This window comes from Podarcis filfolensis (assembly GCF_964270895.1).
Source record: "Podarcis filfolensis genome assembly, chromosome: 16".
Taxonomy (NCBI): domain Eukaryota; kingdom Metazoa; phylum Chordata; class Lepidosauria; order Squamata; family Lacertidae; genus Podarcis; species Podarcis filfolensis.
This window is the reverse complement of record NC_139620.1, coordinates 25,693,605-25,712,699: the sequence shown is the minus strand read 5'-3', so window position 1 is coordinate 25,712,699 and position 19,095 is coordinate 25,693,605. Positions and strand designations below refer to the sequence as shown.

The 19,095-nt window shown below is 47.2% G+C and overlaps 2 protein-coding genes across 11 annotated transcripts in view; both read right to left on the bottom strand.

Annotated features, from left to right (window-relative positions):
* The window catches only part of CABP1 (calcium binding protein 1), a 74,862-nt gene that overhangs the window by 23,100 nt on the left and 32,667 nt on the right, over positions 1-19,095 (bottom strand). For 2 of the 10 annotated variants that reach the window (XM_083590424.1, XM_083590421.1), the window contains exon 1: positions 14,230-14,321. The exons of 3 other annotated variants lie outside the window; for them this stretch is intronic. Coding sequence is in view for 3 of the 7 variants with exons in the window: in XM_083590423.1 (XP_083446549.1) it covers positions 12,969-13,508 (540 nt within the window). In the remaining 4 variants the exon portion in view is untranslated. Of the gene's footprint in view, positions 1-12,968; positions 14,204-14,229; positions 14,333-19,095 lie in introns of those variants that run through there. 5 more of the 10 variants (XM_083590420.1, XM_083590423.1, XM_083590419.1 and 2 more) reach the window with 5 other exon arrangements.
* Positions 1-19,095, bottom strand: part of HNF1A (HNF1 homeobox A) — a 215,194-nt gene that overhangs the window by 173,277 nt on the left and 22,822 nt on the right. The window lies entirely within an intron of this gene.

Sequence of the window (19,095 nt, the reverse complement as noted above, 5' to 3'; positions counted from 1 at the left end):
ATGCCCCCTGCCAATCACTGTAGGCGATCCTGAGCTAGATGGACTAAAGGTCCGACTCAGTAGAAGGCAGATTCCTGTAGCACAGCACCTGTTTTACATGAAGGCCTCAGGTTCAGTGCCCATCAGCTCTAGGTCGGGCTAGGAGACACCCAGCCTGAAATCCTTGATCGCTGCTGCTAGTCACTGTAGGCAATTTGAACTGGATGGAGTAAGCATTGTGTAAGGTTTACATTCCTATGACCCACTTCCTTGGGGAGCTGTTTGTGCCATGTGTAGGAAACCTTATCTGTTTCTGCAGAAATAAGAAGAGCCTTCTGGGTCCAGCCAATGATCCATCTAGTTCAGGTATCCTGTTCTCTCACTGGCCAAGCAGATAAGCCAAAGCGAACTATGGAGGACTTGGACACAAGAGTCCCCTCCTCTCCTGTGGTTTCCAGTGACTGATATTCAGAAACACTACTGCCTCCAACTGTGGAGGCAGAGCATAGCCATTGTGGCTAGTAGCCACTGATAGCCTTGTCCACCATGAATTTGTCTAATCCTCTTTTAAGGCCACCTAAGTTGGTGGCCATCACTACCTCCTGTGTGAGCGAGTTCCATAGTTCAACTGTGGGCTGACTTCTGCACCATAGCGGGTGTGGAAATATCTCCAAGTCTGAGAAAGGCAGAATAGCTCCCTCCTCAGGTCAGGGGGACCAAGGGGAAAGCACTGAGGATCATCCTCTGAATGCAGCAGCCTTGTTTCATTGCCATTTAAATCTTCCGCAAAGGGGCCAAATCTGAGAGTCATGACAGAGTTTTTCTTCTTCTCAATGTTACGTCAATGGCATAGCAAAGATCCCCCACATTGCTGCTGCTGGGAAGTGCAATCTGACCCCAAAGGCAGATTGAAGCACATTTGATTCTTTGCAGAACACTGGAGCACTTTCTGCAAGGGTCTGGCGTCAGCAGCCAATAGCACTTCCAGTCCATCTGGAGCAGCTGTTGATGTTATGACCAACAGGCTGGCTTCACATCACGCTGTGCATTGTGTGCGTGTTTTTTAAAAGGTCCCTAGCTTCAAAGAGATTTGGGGGAGACATAAAGCAGTCTGCTCAAACCACACTGGAATTCCTCATTTGCAAAGAAATTAATTATTTACACACACACACACACACGAACACACACACATCCCCTTTTTCCAGAGACGTCAAGCGCTCTCTGCATCTGGCATTTTTATGAAGTTCTGTGTGAGCCTGATGAGGGATGTTGCAAAGTCATCTTCATAGGCATGGCTTTTACCATTTAACCATCTTTGCCGATTATTGAGGCCACATCCTTGTTTAGATAGCAATTAAAACCTTTCTATTCTGAGTACAAAGTTCAGTTCATAAGTTTATTGTTCTAGAGACAAAGGCCATGACAAACTTGTATTAAGCAATAGTATTAATAAAATAATTCAGAACATACAGGCAAAATATTTAAAAAAAAATTGGTAAGATTCTGAGCATTAAAACACAGCTTCCCTTGTGCATCTCTGACAGCTCCAATTCTAATACTACTTTACCTTTTTAAAATGCAATTCGCCAACATCCATGGTGTAAGAGAGAGAAGTTACCAGAGACACCAACAAACTCAAATCCAGCTTGATGTCAAATTAAATATCTGAATCACCACATCAACGTATTTTTTTTTATCTAACTCCTTTTGCCATGGTTGTTTTGTTTTGCCTGCATTTTTGTTTTGTTTTTTGAAGCCAATGCATAGAGGGTCACTCTTGTGTGTTGCAAAGCTATTATTGCCACTCAAAAGAAATTGAACCATTTCTTCCGGGCTGTGCCTGCTTGCTTGTGTGCACAAAGGTTTCAGAAAGCAATCTCTGGGGTCTCTATTTAATGCTAACAGATAATGAGTGAAGTCTTCCACCTGCGGTTGACCACAAATACAAAGGCTGCCCGCTTATGGGACCTTGCTGTAGCAGCCTTCCAAGAATGCAGTGGTCATCACTTGGCAACGCAGTGCAATAAATGCAGTTCTTAAGGAAACTGGTCAGAGTTTAGTCATATAACAAGCTCTAAAATGCTCTCTTCTCAAAAGTGGATACCAAGGGGAAAATCTGGTGTTTCCAGTTTAGTTGTAGGTCCCTTCTGTCCAGAAAAGCCAATTCCTTGATTGACACTTATTCAATGTCAAAGCAGAGTTCATTTCTAAAACACCTTGACAAGCTGGTTATCACCCAAGTCCATACAGCACAGGAAAACTCTCAATAGGCATAGTAGCAGTTTTTAAAATATACTTTAAAGGAGCACTGTCCGCTCTTGCCTTAATTGTTGGCCATGAGGATTATGTGTGAAAAAGAGCTTCTGATATTCTTGATGGTAGAGTATTTTTAGTTAGATAGATAGATAGATAGATGATAGATAGATAGATAGATGATAGATATAATATATTCTGCACAGTTTCCAAAACCCAGACTGCAAAACCTTAGAGCATTTGAATAAGCACTATCCTACCAAATATCTTAAGGGCAGGTTCAATCAGCTCCCCTCCTTTATTGTAAAAGAACTTCATCAATGCCCCACGGTTTTCTGTGCTTTAACTTTCACTGCTTCCATATGACACTTCCAAGAAAGGCTTTCACTAAAGTGTACACCCAGGTATCTAAATGAGTAAGTTTGTTCAATAGCTCACTGATCTAAAACATCATTTATACCTAGGACTGTCTTTGCCAAAAATCATAATCTTGGTCTTAAGAGTAATTTATAGATAGGCTTTCCTGTTTACAGAATGTGCTAAACACCCCTCAAGAGATTTTTGAGGTCCAATCAAGAAAGAGAGAGGAGCACTAATTCATCTGCATACATCAATAAGGAGACCTTTCTGTTCCTAATTACTGGAGAGGTGGAGCTTGCATTGGCTAAATATTACACCAAATCATTGCTATAAAAGTTAAAAAGAGTGGGAGCCAGAATGCAACCTTGCTTCACTCCTTATGACATTTTAAAAGCATCAGTCATACTATCATTTAAACCTCTTTTTTGTATTGCTGTATAGTTTGTGGATGAATAGCAGAGTTCTGCAGTCAATGTTAGCAATTCGAAATTTCTCCCTGTCTGTTTCAATTAGTAGTTGAATGCTGCAGAAAACTCAATAAAGGCTACATAAGGATAATTCTTAATGTTCTTAGTATATTTCCTTATGGTTAAGAGTAAAACATCGATCATTGATGCTGTGCCCTCCTCTGAATCCCACTTGTTCTTCACGAACAATGTTGTTATTTTGCAACTAGTCTGATAATTTTGAAGGAGATACCATGCCTATAGCTTTGAGGAGGTGTCTAACCAGCTAGTTGGCTGATAGTTTTCTGGATTCTTCCTATCTCCTTTCTTATAAATCAGAAAAATAATACTCAATCTCCTCCGAGAGGGCATTTGGCCTGTGTTGTTTATGGTGGTAAAGAAACCAGCCAGGATAGACTTTCATGATTCCATGTATTCTTTATAGAGCTCAGGTGGAAGAATATCTTCTCCAGGAGCATTATTTGAAAATGGCCTTTATCTCATTACAGGAGACTGGTTGCCAATCAGGTAGGTCTGAGAAATCCTTAAACACTGCTGGTACATATGTTTGCCTAGATTTTGTTGTTCTTGCTTAGTCGTGTCCAACTCTTCGTGACTCCATGAACCAGAGCACACCAGGTACTCCTGTCTTCCAGCTTGGTCAAACTCATGTTTGTAGCTTCCAGAACATTGTCCAACCATCTCATTCTCTGTCGTCTCCTTCTCCTTATGCCCTCAATCTTTCCCAACATCAGGGTCTTTTCCAGGGAGTCTTCTCTTCTCATGAGGTGGCCAAATATTGGCCACCAAATATGTTGGAGAAACATTTAACACAATCAAAGGCAAGAATTGACGCTTCTTGTGATGATCTCAATTCATTTAAACTCTGGGCCACCAGTTCCCAGAATTTGTCTTCCTTATTTTCCATTACTGCTAGTCCCAGTTCCTGCCACTGGGTTTTCGTATATTCAGCTTCCTTTCTTTTGATCTACGTTTGATCACATTTTCTGTGGAAGCCTCTGATGAATTCTTATGCGAATCCCTAATTGCTTTAGCCAGAACTTTCTTAGCCGTTTTGCATTGACCATCAAACCAGTCAAGGAGTGTTGTCTCTGTGTTGTTATTAATTGTATAAGCTATCAAATAGGGCCTGGGTTCTGTGACAATTTGCTGGAAGACATCAACAAGATTTGGAGATTTGCTCACAAAAAGTTGGCTCAAGTTTGTCATGTCCTGTATTTCTCAACACCCTCTTGAGGATTTGGTAGTTAGTATGTTTTCTGTTAAAGGACATAGGATCACTGATATTGGAAAGTAGTTGCTTTCTGTTTGTTCTAGCACTTCAAAAGTGTTCACAAAAGTGAATAAAAAGGTAAAGGTAAAGGACCCCTGGAGGGTTAAGTCCAGTCAAAGGCAACTATGGGGTTGCGGTGCTCATCTCGCTTTCAGGCTGAGGGAGCCGGCGTTTGTCCACAGACAGATTTCTGGGTCATGCGGCCAGCAGGACTACACTGCTTCTGGTGCACGGAGGACCATGACAAGTGCCGAAGTGCACGGAAACGCCATTTACCTTCCCACTGCAGTGGTACCTATTTATCTATTTGCATTGGCATGCTTTTGAACTGCTAAGTTGACAGGAGCTGGGAAAGAGCAATGGGAGCTCACTCCATCACGGGGATTCGAACTGTCAGCCTTCCAATTGGCAAGCCCAAGAGGCTCAGTGGTTTAGACCACAGCGCCACCCCCATCCCCTACAAAAGTGAATAATGAAGGAGAGACTATAATGTGACTGAAAGCACTTCCAGCATGCTTGTTCAAATAAGTATATTGACCCTTAGATATGTCTAGAGGACTCCCGTGAAGAACATATAAATTATGTTGGAATACAAATTGCAACAGTTTCAGGCTCTGTGCGTGCATCATCTTGTCCAAAGAACAATGTGAGATTAAGAAAATATCTTCTAAGCGGAAAAGTACCAAGAGACTCTCTGCAGTTGCTCCAACTGAGGCATTAAAATCTCCACAAAAAAGTACAAATGCTGTGAGGAATTTATGGTTGATCTGCTCTAGTAGGGATATTCAACCTGACTAAACATTGGTGGTCAGTGACATACTATTAGTAGGATGGAGGTAGATATTTATTTATACAGAAAAGAAATACTCCTAATTCAATTTTGATTTCTACTGACAAAAGATAGTTATTTTGAATTCCAAAATCTGCTATCAAAACTTCCTCTCCTAAATCAAGTGATAAAAAGTAGTCAGGCCCCCACCTCCTTGGCCCTTTTTAAATTACAATTAAGAATATAGCCTTCCATAATAATTAATTGGTGTATGTTTTTAATTCTATGGTTTTATGTTTTTAGTGCTGTAAACAGATTTCATATACTATCTTATCATATATTTTATCATATATTTTATCATATCATATATTTTATAAACAAACAAACAAATTTCTATAAAACAAAATCACCACAATAGCTGGCAATTCAGCTGTCCACAGGAAGTGCCCCCTTTGGACCTTGGTGCTGGGAATCAACAAATTTGTCAATTTTGGTGTCTCCAACGTGCTTATTTTTAAATCTTAGATTCAGTTCTCCACATATCCACATCAGCTTGAGATTTATTTATTTTTTAAGTTGCTCATGAAAATTCACCAGCATTTTAGTTTCAATTTCTCCTAATATACACATTTTCAAAGTAGCTTCCCGGGATATAATGCATTTTTTTAATATAATTTACCCTAATATATGCAATTATATGCATACTTTATGCCAGTATATGCATTTTTGTGCACATCACTTGGCTGGAGAACTGCACTGTGAAATGTGGAAAAGTGAAGGTTTTAAAGGGTGGCTGTGTTTCGATTTGTGTATTACGGTATTTCAGAAAGTACAAATTAGGATCAAGCAAATGGCTCATCTAGTCCAGAATCTTGTTCTTATGGTGGCCAACCAGATGCCCCTATTCAAAAGCCCCCTAGCAGGACTCATGGACAAGATCATTCTCCCCTCCTGCAGATTCCAGTAAACTGGTATTCAGAACATTGCTGCCTAGGCCTCCAAAGCGGAGCCTGTGACAGACATTTCCCAGTGGATTGCACCCACCCCATCAGTCAGATTGGCCCATCTCCTGATACACCCCAAACCTGGGAACCAGCAGCTTCACTTTAGCTCCTGTGAGGGCCACTTCAGCTTGCTGTGCACGTCTCACATATCATAATGCCAGCATCTGGGTCCACCTCCACCAAGGCCCTTTGCTAATATTAAGCAATTATGCTCCACCACACCCACATCCTAACCTGTCATTAGCCTAATGCGACACTGCGGCTGGTGCTCAGGCACAATGACAGAGCATCTGTTTCCCCCACACACCTCCCCCCTGGTATTGCTCCGCTGCAAAGAGAGAGAGAGAGCTGTGCCAGGACTGTCAGCTTGGCCAAGCGTCTCAGAAAGCCCATTATTGAGACAACCACTGCAGCACTGATGAGATGCCTCGCTCTGTCTCCTGTTGCCTGCACTGTGAGCCTCTTCTTTTCTCCTTGGGACGCCCTCTTCTCCAGCTCAGGGACACTTCCTCCTGCTCCAATAGCACACTGTGTGAAGTCACCCCTCCAGCTTGGGGCGTTCTGCTTGATGGCTGTACATACTGTTGCAGAACTAACAGGACGAGCTGGACTCCCTCCTCTCCTCAGATGGGGAGAGGTACACTATCGGGCTGTGATGTATTTTGATGGTAAGAGTAGCAGGACTTATGTGTGCTTCAAGGAGTTCTTTTCTGCAGAGCTTTTATAGAAAGGAAGAAACCACCCATTTTGCTCACTAAGAGTCATCTGCATGATCAGGGGCACAGCATCTGCTCTGCATACAGAAGACCCCCAGGTTCAATCCTCATGTAGGGCTAGGAGACACGCCCTATCTGAAGGGCTGCTGGTCACTATAGTCCAAATGTTAGGAACCTGTAGCCATCCCGATGTTGCTAGACTACAGATCCCCTCATCCCTGACCATCTCTGATGGATGGAGCCATAATTAACACCATGTTCATCCACCAGTCTAGACTAGGGGTTCAAAGGTGAGGGTGTGGCTTGCTATTGTCCATATAACCACCAACTCCTTTGCCAGAAAACTTCTTGATCTTGGACTTAGAGCAGCGGTTCTCAACCTGTGGGTCCCCAGATGTTGTTGGACTACAACTCCCATCATCCCTGAGCTTTGGCCTTGCTAGCTAGGGGTGATGGGAGTTGTAGTTCAACAACATCTGGGGACCCACAGGTTGAGAAAGGCTGACTTAGAGGGTCTTAGAGAGACTGCTTGGGTATGCTCCTGGTCTATTGATTGCCCTGTCGCCCAGCAGCATCCCTGATTGGGCTGTCCAAGGTAGTCTCTGGGGTATTGTTGGATTTCAGGATGATTGTCCCGAGTGACCTCAATATCCATGTGGAGGAAATCAGAGTTACAGTGGTTCCAATCCTAACTCCAGGACCAAATCAAGAGAGTAGCATTAGGTGAGTGCTTCTCAGCCCCTGGGTAGTTACGTTAATGGGGTGCCACATAGCACTATCTTATCTCCAATGCTATTTAATATCTATGTGAAGCCACTGGGAGTGGTCATTAGGCATCTTGGGGCAAGGTGCCATCAGTATGCTGATGACACTCGGCTCTATTTCTCCATAACATCTGAACTGGAAGAGGCTGTGCAGCCCTCTGGACCAGTGCCTGGATGCAGTGCTTAGATGGATGAGGAAAAACAAGATGAGCTTGAATCTTGGCGAGATGGGGACACTGTGGATGTGTGCTTCCTGTGTCTGAGAAATTGGTCAGTTGCCTATCTCTGAAGGAGAAGGTTCAGAGTCTGGGGGTGATTCTGGACCTATCTTTGTTATTGAAGGCCCAGGTAGCCTCAGTGGCTAGAAGTGCCTTTTACCAGCTGCAACTGGTATGGCAGCTACAGCTGTTCCTGGACTGAGAAGGCTTGGCCATAGTAGTTCATGTACTGGTTACTTCAAGATTAGATTACAGTGGTACCTCCAGTTACGCACTTAATTCTTTCCAGAGGGCCATTCTTAATCCGAAACCATTTTTAACATGAGGCACGCTTTCGCTAATGGGGCCTCCTGCTGCCACCACGCCATCGGCGCACGACTTCTGCTTGCATCCTGGGGCAAAGTTCGCAACCAGGAGCATCTACTTTTGGGTTAGCGGAGCTCGTTACCTGAAGCGTTCGTAAGGAGGACAGTATGTAACCCGAGGTTCTACTGTACTGCAATGTGCTCTACGTGGGGCTTCCTTTGCATTTGATCTGGAAGCTGCAGTTAGTGCAGTATGCTGCAGCACGACTGCTGTCAGGAGACCCTGTCAACATATAACATCTGTGCTCAGAGATCCACACTGGTTGCTGATTTGTTACCAGGCCAAGTTCAAGACACTTAACAACTTGGGACCAGTTTACCTATGAGATAACCTTGCCCCACATGTGCCCTCTCATCCACTTTAATCAGCAGAATGAGCATTACTATGGGTGCCATATGATACGCATTTTGCATTTGTAAGAACTCCATCATTTCATATGGCAGCGCTTACCCATTGGAACTCCCTGCCTATTGACACCAGGCAGGTGCCTTCACTGTACTCTTTCTGTGCCTGCTAAAAGCATTTTTGTTTAGACAATTTTTTGTTTAGTCAAGTCAAAGCCTATCCAAAAGATGTAGAATGTTGACATGTGCTTTAACCTGGTTTTTAGCTTATCACTGATTTTAATTATTTTTGAATGTTTTGAATTATTTTTTTTTACTAACAATTTCATTGTTTTGTTCTCTTTGTAAAGTGCTTTGAGGACTTTTTACAGCCAAGCAGTATTTCAATCTAGTGAAACGAAACAAAAAAGCTATGCTGACTGGAGCTGATGGGAGTCTAGCAATACCTGGAGGGCCACAGGTTCCCCACCTCTTATGTAGACAAGGCATTACTGAGCTGAGTGAACCAGTACTCAGTTCTTGATATAAGACAGTTTTCTACAAGACTGATGCAGGGAGGGGGACCAGTTTGCCAGCTGGTATGGTTTCTCTCCTTGACATAACACATGTAATAAGAGGAGACTGGCACTCTGCAATCCTGATCATTAAGGCGCCCCCTGAGGTGTTCAGTACTCCTCTCCACAGACTCCTCCAGGCAACCATTTCGCATTTCCATAACTCTGTGTATGGGGGAAGTGCATGTGGATGGATAGTTAACCACTCTACTCGCTCCAGTTCTGCTGTCATGACCTGCGGGTCCCTCCTGTGTTAGGGTTGCTAGGGGGTTGCCCAGAAGGCTTGAGCCCTGGGTGTTTTCTCCTGGGCCCCTGATCTCCTTCCCCTCTGTTTTTAAAAAAATCAAGTCTGTTTTTTTAAAAACTTTGCTTAGTGATAAACACAAGGAGGAAAAAGATCCAAATGGCTATAAACCTTGATGGTTATGTTTTGCCTTCACTGTCAGAGGCAGTAATGCTTCTGAATACTAGTTGCTGAAAACCAGAGGGGAGAGGGCAGTTGTGCTCAGGTTCCCCTCCTAGGCTTTCCTTTGGGGGCATCTGGTTGGCCACTGGTAGAACAGGATGCTGGACTAGATTAGGGGCAGACTTTGGTAATCTTTCGTAATATGGTGTCCTGTGCGAGGCCAACATTTGGTGCCCCCAAATGGATCTTCTCAATTTTGCATCTCTTTGGCTCAGTGCCCTGTGCGGGGGAACAGCTCACACAACCCTAAATCCGGCACTGGGTAGATGGGCCACTGGCCTGATCCAGCATACCCTTCTGGTGGTCTTATGCTCTTGGGAAGTCCACAAGTAAGGTCTGAACAGCCTCCCTAATTGCTTGCCTCCAGAATCTCGTCACTAAAACCCTACCTAGATATGCCAGGGATTAAACCTGGGACGTTCTGCATGCACAGCAGATGCTCTACCATCAATCTACAGTTCCCCCTAGTTTGTCTGAAAAAATGGTGTCCTGACTTTCCACCCAATGGTACTCCCAAGAGCACACTTCAAGGAGAGTGCATAGATTCGGAAAACTGCTCCTGCAGATATTACCGCACACACATGCCAATCTAATGTATGAAGCGCTTCCCCAAAGAAGACAAACTGTGTCACACAGAGCTTCAGATGCACTTACTCTGCATCTCCCTGGAGACACCCCCAGCTCCTAGTCTGTCATCTCCTCGCCCCAGTCTCCAGCTGCATGAGAAATACAGGTTGGGGTTGTGATACAATGCATCATTGGAGAGCCAAATCCCTCTCTCCTTGCATTTCAAAAATCCTCACTTTGGTTTCATGGACTACTTGCGCTAGGACAGTGTGTTGTCTGGGGCTGATGGGAGCTGTAGTCCAAAATGTCTGAAGAGCACCGAGTCAGGACTGGTTGGTTAAAAGTTACACACTGTAGCCCCACCAAGATTGAGATAGGTTGGTAGAGGTTGTATGAAGCCTGAGCAGAACAGTTGGGGGTGTTAATGCTTCTCTCTCTCCCCAGAGGGGAGCCAGTGGTGGCATATTGGTTACATTGTTAAACTAGGACCTGGAAGACCAGGGTTCAGATCCCCATGCAGCTAGCAAACTCCCAGGGTGACCTTGGGCCAGTCACCATCTCTCAGCCTAACCTAACTCATGGAGTTCTTGTGAGGATATGTTGGGGAGAAAGAGAACCCTTGAGCTCCTTGGAGAAAATGTGGGATATAAATGTGATAGATAAACAAACAAACAAACAAACAAACAAACAGTAAAATAAATATTCTTCCTTATTGTGAAGGAAAGAAATTAACTCCTCCTTCCACCTCCCACTTTTTCAGAGTTTTCAGGAATTTAATTTGGACCTGCCTTTGCCATCCTAAGGACCTCCAGATGTTTCAGACTACAACTCCCAGCTGTGCTGGCTGGGGCTGATGGAGGTTGTAGTCCAAAACATCTGAAGAGCAGCCAGTTGGTGAAGAGCTTGCTAGAATACTTCTGGGAGGGAGCATCTTATGGGGTGGTCTTTCTGCGCTTTCCTGCTCCATCCCTACAGATAGGCTGCAGAAAGGGACAGGTTAGAGACAACCCCTCTCTCTTTAGCCTCTCCATCACATAGGAAGGATTCATTCCCAGCAAGAACACTTGGACGCCATCAACTTGACACAACAGCATCAAGAGCCAGCCTAACCTACCTCACAGGGTTGTTAGGAGGATAAAATGGAGAGGAGGAGAACAGTGTATGTCACCTTGGCCTCCTTGAAAGAAATCTAACAATAAATAAATCTAACAACAAACAAACAAACAAACAAACCATTCTACGCATCCTGCCCAGTTTAAAATCCTGACTGTCTGAAGATTTCAGACCTGAATAAAAAGGACTTTAAAAAAAATGCTCATGCAGAGAGAGCTGTTAGCAGCCAAATGTTTTGTGAGTGGCAGTGCAGGATTGGACCCAGAGCACAACTTAGCAACTGAAACAAACACTCCCTGTCCTGCTCTCTCCACCATGTCTAATTCTGGTGCTCTTTTATTTGGCTGACGCATCAAAATAAAAATGCATTTTTAAAAAGGGTCAGTTAAATGGCTGGAATTGGCATTTGTCACTCCCGTAAACTTAAATGTCAAACCTTTCTGGGTGGAAAGATACAGGGGCCACCTGCAGGGAGAAGATTATCAGCACTATTAAAAGGTGGCAGAGAATGAGATAGAGATGGAAGTTGCTGAGGTTCTCTTGCACAAGCATCCCCTGTTCATTTCAATGGGACTTGTGCAGGAGACCTTCCTTTTGAACTGGGCCTCCTCTTACTTTGCCAACGGGGTATCCTCCAGATGTTTAGGACTACAACTCCCATCAGTATGTCCATACTGGCTGGGGCTCATGGGAGTTGTCATCCAAAACATCTGAAGAGCATCAGGTTGGTGAAGCCTTGCATAGCTTGTGGTCATGCATAGGTGTCATCCTATGCCGCTGGCATCCAACCCAGACTTGGTCCTGAGACAGTTTTCACAAGTGGAACACCCAGAAAAAAGAAGCAAGGGAGGTTTTCTCACCTTCAAGGTGCATCTATGTGAAAATGGTCACCAGTGGACGTGAACAGAGCAGTGTTAAAATCAAACCCAATATTCGAAGGTCAGCTACAGGAGCTCAAAAGACAAATAAAGGGATAGGCAACCCATCCTTAGGTTTGCTTAAAGTGTCTATTGCATATTTTTTTAATATGCCCGCCCCAGCAACACACAGGACTGAAGCATAAGCGGTGTCTCTCCTCTCACTCAGAAAGACAGGTTCACTTGACCCCAAAGCTTCGGGGCGATGCCCAACACACAGGGGTGTGCTCAGGCACAATTCGCACACATACACACACCAAACCGCTGAGCACGACCCCTTCCCGCTTGCTGCGTTCTCTTTTGCTCTTCACCAGCTTCTTTTCCACGGGGATTGCTTTAGGTGGCTTGTTGATCCCTGCCAATGTCTGCCCGACCCACTACCTTTCCCTGGCGACTCCTGAGGACTAGCTGCTTAGCCCTGCCTCACTTTACCGGTGCTCTCTCGCGCGCAAACCTCTGACCCGGCGGTTGCCTTGCATCACTTTACCGGTGCTCCCGCGCACGCACGCTTCTGACCCGGCGGTTGCTTCCTCCTGAGAACCTGGGGAAAGGTGCACACGGAGGACTCCAGGAGAATTTGGAGTTGGGGCTTTGCAGGGAGGAGGAAGAGAAGCAGCTCCAACGTCAGTTTTCGCCCCCTCTCGCCCCCGTACTTCCCTCCCAGCAAAGCTCCGCTGGAGTTTCCTGCCAGGCAGCCCCGAAGCAGCGCATTTCCAGCCAGAAGTTTCCGAGCTCTCTCCTCCCCAACCCCGCATCCCGTCCCAGAAGGAAGCGCAGGAAAGAGAGGAGTGGCAAGGAGGGGGCAGCAGAGCTAGAGGAGGGACGAAGGGCCCCTTACCTGGCCAAAGACGGAGCTGAGGATGGGGTGGAGCTGGTGGAAGAGTGGGTCGACTTCCGCGCCGGGTTTGGAGGCGGCAGAGCTCTTGCTGCTGCCGCCGCCTCCGCTGCCGCCGGAGGTGCCTTTGGGGGACGCTCCGTCGGGCAGCTGGAGGGACTCTCGGCTGGCTCGTTTGCCGCCCAAGTCCTGCCCCCGACTCGCCGTTGCTACCCCGTCGCTCTCCGCCTCCTGGCTGGCACTCCGAGAGGAGCCGCGCGCCCGGCCGCTCCCGCGTCTCCGCGGAGCCGCCTCCGCCTCGTCGGGCTCCCCCAGGCGATTCTGTTGCTGCTGGTGCCTTCTCAAGCTGCCGTTGGAGGAGACTGTGGCGCCGGCTCCCGGGTGGCACAGGGGCCTCCTGGCGCTGGGCTCGGGGCTGCCTTCCGTGCGGCCCCCGGAGCTGCGCGGCTGCGGCTCGCTGGGCGCCCGCCTGCCGCTCCCGCCGCCGCCCGTCCGCAGTAAGGACGTCTTGGACTCGCTCTTGCGCACCGAGGAGGAACTCATGGTCGGCGCCGCCACAGCTCAGCGGACCAGCATCTCTTAAGCCGCCAGGAGGAGGAGGAAGCCAGGAGGGAGGGGGTAGAGAGGAGGAGGAGGTGGGGGGGACGCGTCTTTATATCTTCTTCCCCCCCCCCCCACCGCCCCACGCCTGGGGAAGCTCCTGAGCTGGAGGCGACTGCCGCCGCCGCACTTCAGCACCACAGCCCTCGGACAGCGCCCGGAGCAGCAGCAGTAATAGTAGCAGAGGCGCCGCCAGGCACAACAGCCGCCGCAGGTGAAGCGCCTGCAAAGCTGCCGCCGCCGCACTTCAGCACCACCGCCCGCGGACAGCGCCAGCAGCAGCAACAGCAGCCGTGAATGGAGAGAAGAGGCTACGCCAGGCAGAGCCGCAGGTGAAGCTCCTCGCCCCGCAGAGCCGCCGCCGCAGTAGCCGCAGCCTCCCTCCCGCCGACCGCCGCATCGGCTCCCCGAACCCCGCGGGAGCCCCGGCAGTGGGTGGGAAGCCTTGCGCCGGCGGCGGGATGAAGGCGCAGCGCCGGCCTTGGGAAGGAAGGAGGCGAGGAGGGAGGGAGGAAGGAAGGCGACCCTCACTTCCCAAACAGGAGTAGTGCGGAGGGTGGGGAGAACCTTCGCCAAAAGATGCACCAAAGCTCCCCCCCCCACTGCCCGCCTTAGCAGACACCAGATCCCCTCCCTCCTCCCCCCGCTCTCCTCGCTCCCTCACCTGTGGAGTCAGCCAACTTTCAACGCCAGGCTCACCCTGGACCAGAGCATGAACTCGTAGATGGGGAATGAAGGCAGAGAGGCACTTTGGAGAGCTCCAGCAGAGGAGGAGGAGAAGGAGGAGGAGAATGGCAGCAGCAACAGCGCCCTGATGGAGAGGGGGCTGTCGCTTGGCACAGCCAGATTTAAAGGGTCCCAAGAATGGCACCCTTGTCACAAGACCATTCTATTGCCCTCGGAGGGATAACGAAGTACTCTTGGCATCCACAGGGGTGAGGTGTATCCTGATGCCTGCCTGTCCTGCTTCCCTATGGTCAGCTCAGGAAACAGAATGTGGATGTCAAAGAGGGCATCAGGGTGGGAGGCCTCAGAGCCCTGGGTCAAAACTGAGTGGGACATACTCAGGCACAAGTCCCACCGGTGTGACTGCCACCCTGTTCTGTGAGCACCCCCCACATTCAGTCCGAAGGGGGCCTGCACTGACATTCATTTATGACAGTCATCATGGAGCTCAAGGTGAGGCACAGGAGCTTTTGCCAACCTGGTCCCCCCCCATGGGAGTTGTAGTCCAAAACATCTAGAGGGGAGTGGGTTGGCAAGTCCAGGTTTTCAAGTCCAGTCCTAGCCTGGAAATAGCTGAGAACCTCCTGGTGATTGATAAGGACAGCCTAGACAAACAGTTGTGATCTGAGCTAGCAACAAAATCGGGCAGAGCAACAGACACGGCTGTTATCTTTGCACACTTGGCCACATTCCAGTCAAGCAAAAGTCAAAAGTTCTTTACATCCATTCTCTCCCCTCCACACACATCTCTTCATCCTCCAACTAGTTATGCAACCCCCTGAGCTCCGGGCCCTATTCAAAGTGTTCACATTAGTGCTTTATGCTCTAAATAACTTTGGCAACAAATATCTGAGAGACTGCCTCCTTCCGGAGAAATCCTCTTAGAAGTTAAGATCAACAGAGGAGGCCTTCTTGGTAGTTCAACCATCCTCAGAATTAAGAGGGTGTTGGCTCAGAAGAGGACATTCTCTGTGGCAGCCCCTAAGTTGTAAAACTCCCTTCTCCCCACAGAGGTGCATCTGGCACCTTCACTTTACGGCTTTTTGGGGATGCTGAAGAGGCACTTCTTTACACTAGCCTTTGACACCTGAGAGGTGTGTTTTCAGGACAGCCTCTGTTTCTGTGCCTGTAACTTCTTTTACCTGATCTAAATTCTTGAAATTATTGTAAACTGCCCTGGGATCTTAGAATGAAGGGTGAAGGGTGGATGAAAAATGAAATTAACAGTAAAAATAATTAGCAACAATCACGCAAGCAGGAGGCATTATTGCACTTCATGGAGGCCACAACCCCATCAAGGAAAGGCATTCTAGGAGGGTGCAGAACAGGGACAATGATGGGTGTAACCCAAGGGGAGGGGATGTGGTTTGGAGGGAATCCTGAGAGCCAGCTAGAGAAGACTGGAGGGTCATATTTGGCCCATGGGCTGGATGTTCCCCACCCTTCCTGTAGCTATTCTGCAACAGCGTCTACTTTTAAATTCATTAGGTCAGGTGGTCTGGCTCAGATCCATTGTGAAGCCCAAGAGGCTTGACTGGGAACATCTCATCAAGTTCTCAAGTTCTGTAGTGTAATCAATCTTGGGTTAACTATCCCTCAGGGGGTTGGGGAAAGGGTATTAACATGTAATTGGATTCTCTTGTGCAAAAGTAAATGAGGAAACTGTCCAGGTAGATACCCAATATCAGCAGCCAAAGGTCACACCCTTTTCCACCCTTGTCATTCTCATGTACCTTATTGACAAACATCCAGGCAGATAATCTCTCCCTGGTGGAGTTAGCTTCCCTGCCAGCTATTTTTATGTCAGGCGAACCATCTGAGACTCAAACTGAGTGTAGGTCCTTTGGACCATACACCACAGCACCAGGAAGCCCTCCAGCATGATATGAAAATGACCTCCTTTCCAGGCTTTTTGCTTCTGATGCCCAGACTTCAGAAACACAGACTGCCTCTGAAGAGAGAGGTTCCATTTTGCTGTTGAAGTTATCATCAAAGCTGGTGGCTATTCCCACATCTTACATGGTAGGTGAGGTCCAGCGATATAACATAGTCTGGCCTCCCCTAACCTGGGGCCCTCCATAGGTTTTAAACTACAATTCCCATCAGCCCCAGCATCATAGATCCATGCAGGCTGGGGCTGATGGGAGTTGTCGTCCAAGGTACGTGGAGGACACCAAGCTGGGGAAGGCTGATGCAGTCAGTGCCAAGCTAGATCTAGCAATGTTTCAGATTCCAAGTAGTAATTGCTTCAAGGAAGCTTTACTTTCCAGCTGGAAACCTCATCAGGGTTGAAAGCAGTTGCCTTATTAATAGAGTGGAAATCACTGAGGCAGAAATAGGAACGAGACATTGGCTTTGGAAAGCCCTCTGGGGATCAATACAGCAAAAAGTTCCACTGGCAGCAGATGGGCAACACTCCTTCCCAGGAGGTAGGCTACATTAAGGAGGCCTTGGTAGATTAACCAACCCACTGATACTTTACCACAGGGCTGGGACACCTGCTACCCTGCACATGTTGCTGAACTCCTCCTGTGACTCTGACTATTGGTCATGTTGGCTGGGCCAATGGCATGCAAAGCACATGCTCTGCTACTAGAATGTAAGAAGGGCCCAGCTGGATCAGGCCAAAGGTTCATCAAGTCCATAGAATCATAGAACCATAGAGCTGCAAGGGACCACAAGGGTGTAACCATAGGGACCATCTAGTCCAACCCCCTGCAATGCAGGAATCTTTTGTTCAACATGGGGCTCGGACCCACAATTCTGAGATTAAGAGTCTCATGCTCTGCTAACTGAGCTATCACAATGGGCAACCAGATGCCTCTTCTAGGAAGACTACAAACAGGATCTAAGCACAACAGCAACCCTCGCTTCCTGTGGTCTCCAGCAACTGATATTCAGAAGTGTTTTTGCCTCTGACCATGGAGGCAGAACACAACCATCAGTTTGGGGACAGCTGCTGTGTTCTATTATACTCCAGGTTATGATCACAGTCTCTTTGACAGCACAAGGCCCAGGTCCAGCTCAGGCAAAAGGAATGTCTCCTGCAATGACTTCAGTGGGAGGGATTTTAATGGGCCTGCTGTAACCTGGTCCAAAACAGGTCATAAATGGGAGTCAAACTTCCCATGTTGGCTCATTTACTTTTTATGTTCTCAGCTTCTCTCCTCCTGAAGACCGTGTTTAATTTCAGATCAGCACATAACAGGAGAAGGACATTATACTTTTGGAATGCAAAAGAGCTGGCTGGCTGGCTGGCTGGATTGAACAAGACCAAGGAACAAGCCCAAGGAGGAAAAGAAACTAACACTGCTAAACTGCTCTCTGCAAGAACCGCCTCTCCAGAGGGAGTATGGATTATTTGCCATCTGGCTGGACAGAATTGTCAAGACACTTAATATCTTACATAATACGCTTATTCGCTGCTTGCTTCCCAAGGTGGAACAAACATTTCATTAAGTAACGTCATACAAAGTCAGAGGCAAGACCTAGCTTTGATGCCGCTAAGGTGGGGTTGCAAGTCATGGCATCCGGATGCTAGTGCAGCAAAACAGGACAAGGCATCATTGGTACAGCAACTTAGGACAGCATTACATCACTCACACAGAGGGCAATGTAAAGAGGGGCTGTAGAGCATCTGCTTTGTATGCAGAAACTTCCCAGGTTTAATCCCTGGCATCTCCAGGTAGGACTGGGAGAGACCCCTGTCTGAAATCCTGGAAAGCTGCTGCCAGTCAGTGTGGCCAATACTCAGCTACATGGAGCAATGACATGCTGTGTTGTGAGGCAGCTTCCAATATTCCTGTGTAGTGCAAGATTGTGGCAGGGGCTGTTCTAGGGGCTGGAAATTTCTCAGCTTCAATATGGTTCATATTCAGATAGTACCATCCCTACCTGGCTAATTAACACAGGGTAAAATCTCCACCACAAACTTCATTGAATTGAATGGGACTTGAATGAAAGCAGAAGGGTGCAGTAGCTATTTACTTCAGTGCAGCGAACTTCCCATGCAGTTTGGCCCATGTTAATTACCCAGAGGCAGGATGGGCTGTTTGAATTTTCCACCTCATCTGGGCACCAAAATATCCTGAGTGCAGATTCCAAGAAGGATCATTTCACCTTGATTCATGCACATGACCTCCTTTTCATCTGAACTGCAAAAAAGTCAAACCTCTTGACTTAATGAACCAGTGAGAAAACCGGTGGTGGGGGAAAAGGAATAGAATCACAGCAGAGTTGGAAGGGGCCCCAAAGGTCGTCTAATACAACCCTCTGCAATGCAGGAATTACAGTTAAATCTGCCTTTGTGTTGTGTGCAACAGTGGCATTCAGCTGCTGCTGGGAGAGAAGAAAACAAGCTCAGTGGCAGAGCATCCCCAGCCTAAAACCCTGGAGTGCTGCTGTCAGTCAGTGTAGACCAACTGAACCAATGGTCTGAGTTGGTCCAAGGCAGTTTCCTGTGTTGCTATGTCATTCAGCTCAGCACACAATACCCTTTTAGCTGCCTTCTCAAACTTTTAATTTCCTAGGTACTGAATACTTGAAAGGGCCCTGCAACTGACTGTAGGTCCACAGAGAAAAATGTTCCTTGAAACAGATTGTCTGGAGGGTGCTAAAGATCATTACTTGATTGGAAATGCTTTGAGAGTGCTCAGAAACAGGGAGATTTGCTTTATGGAATAAATTCTGCTGGTTAACCAATGAATATGCTATATGAGTGTCACAGCAAGAATGTGTTATGCTAGCTAGATATTGGAACACTGGAGGAAAGCTCAAATTCCTGTCCTAACAGAATGGGAAGGGA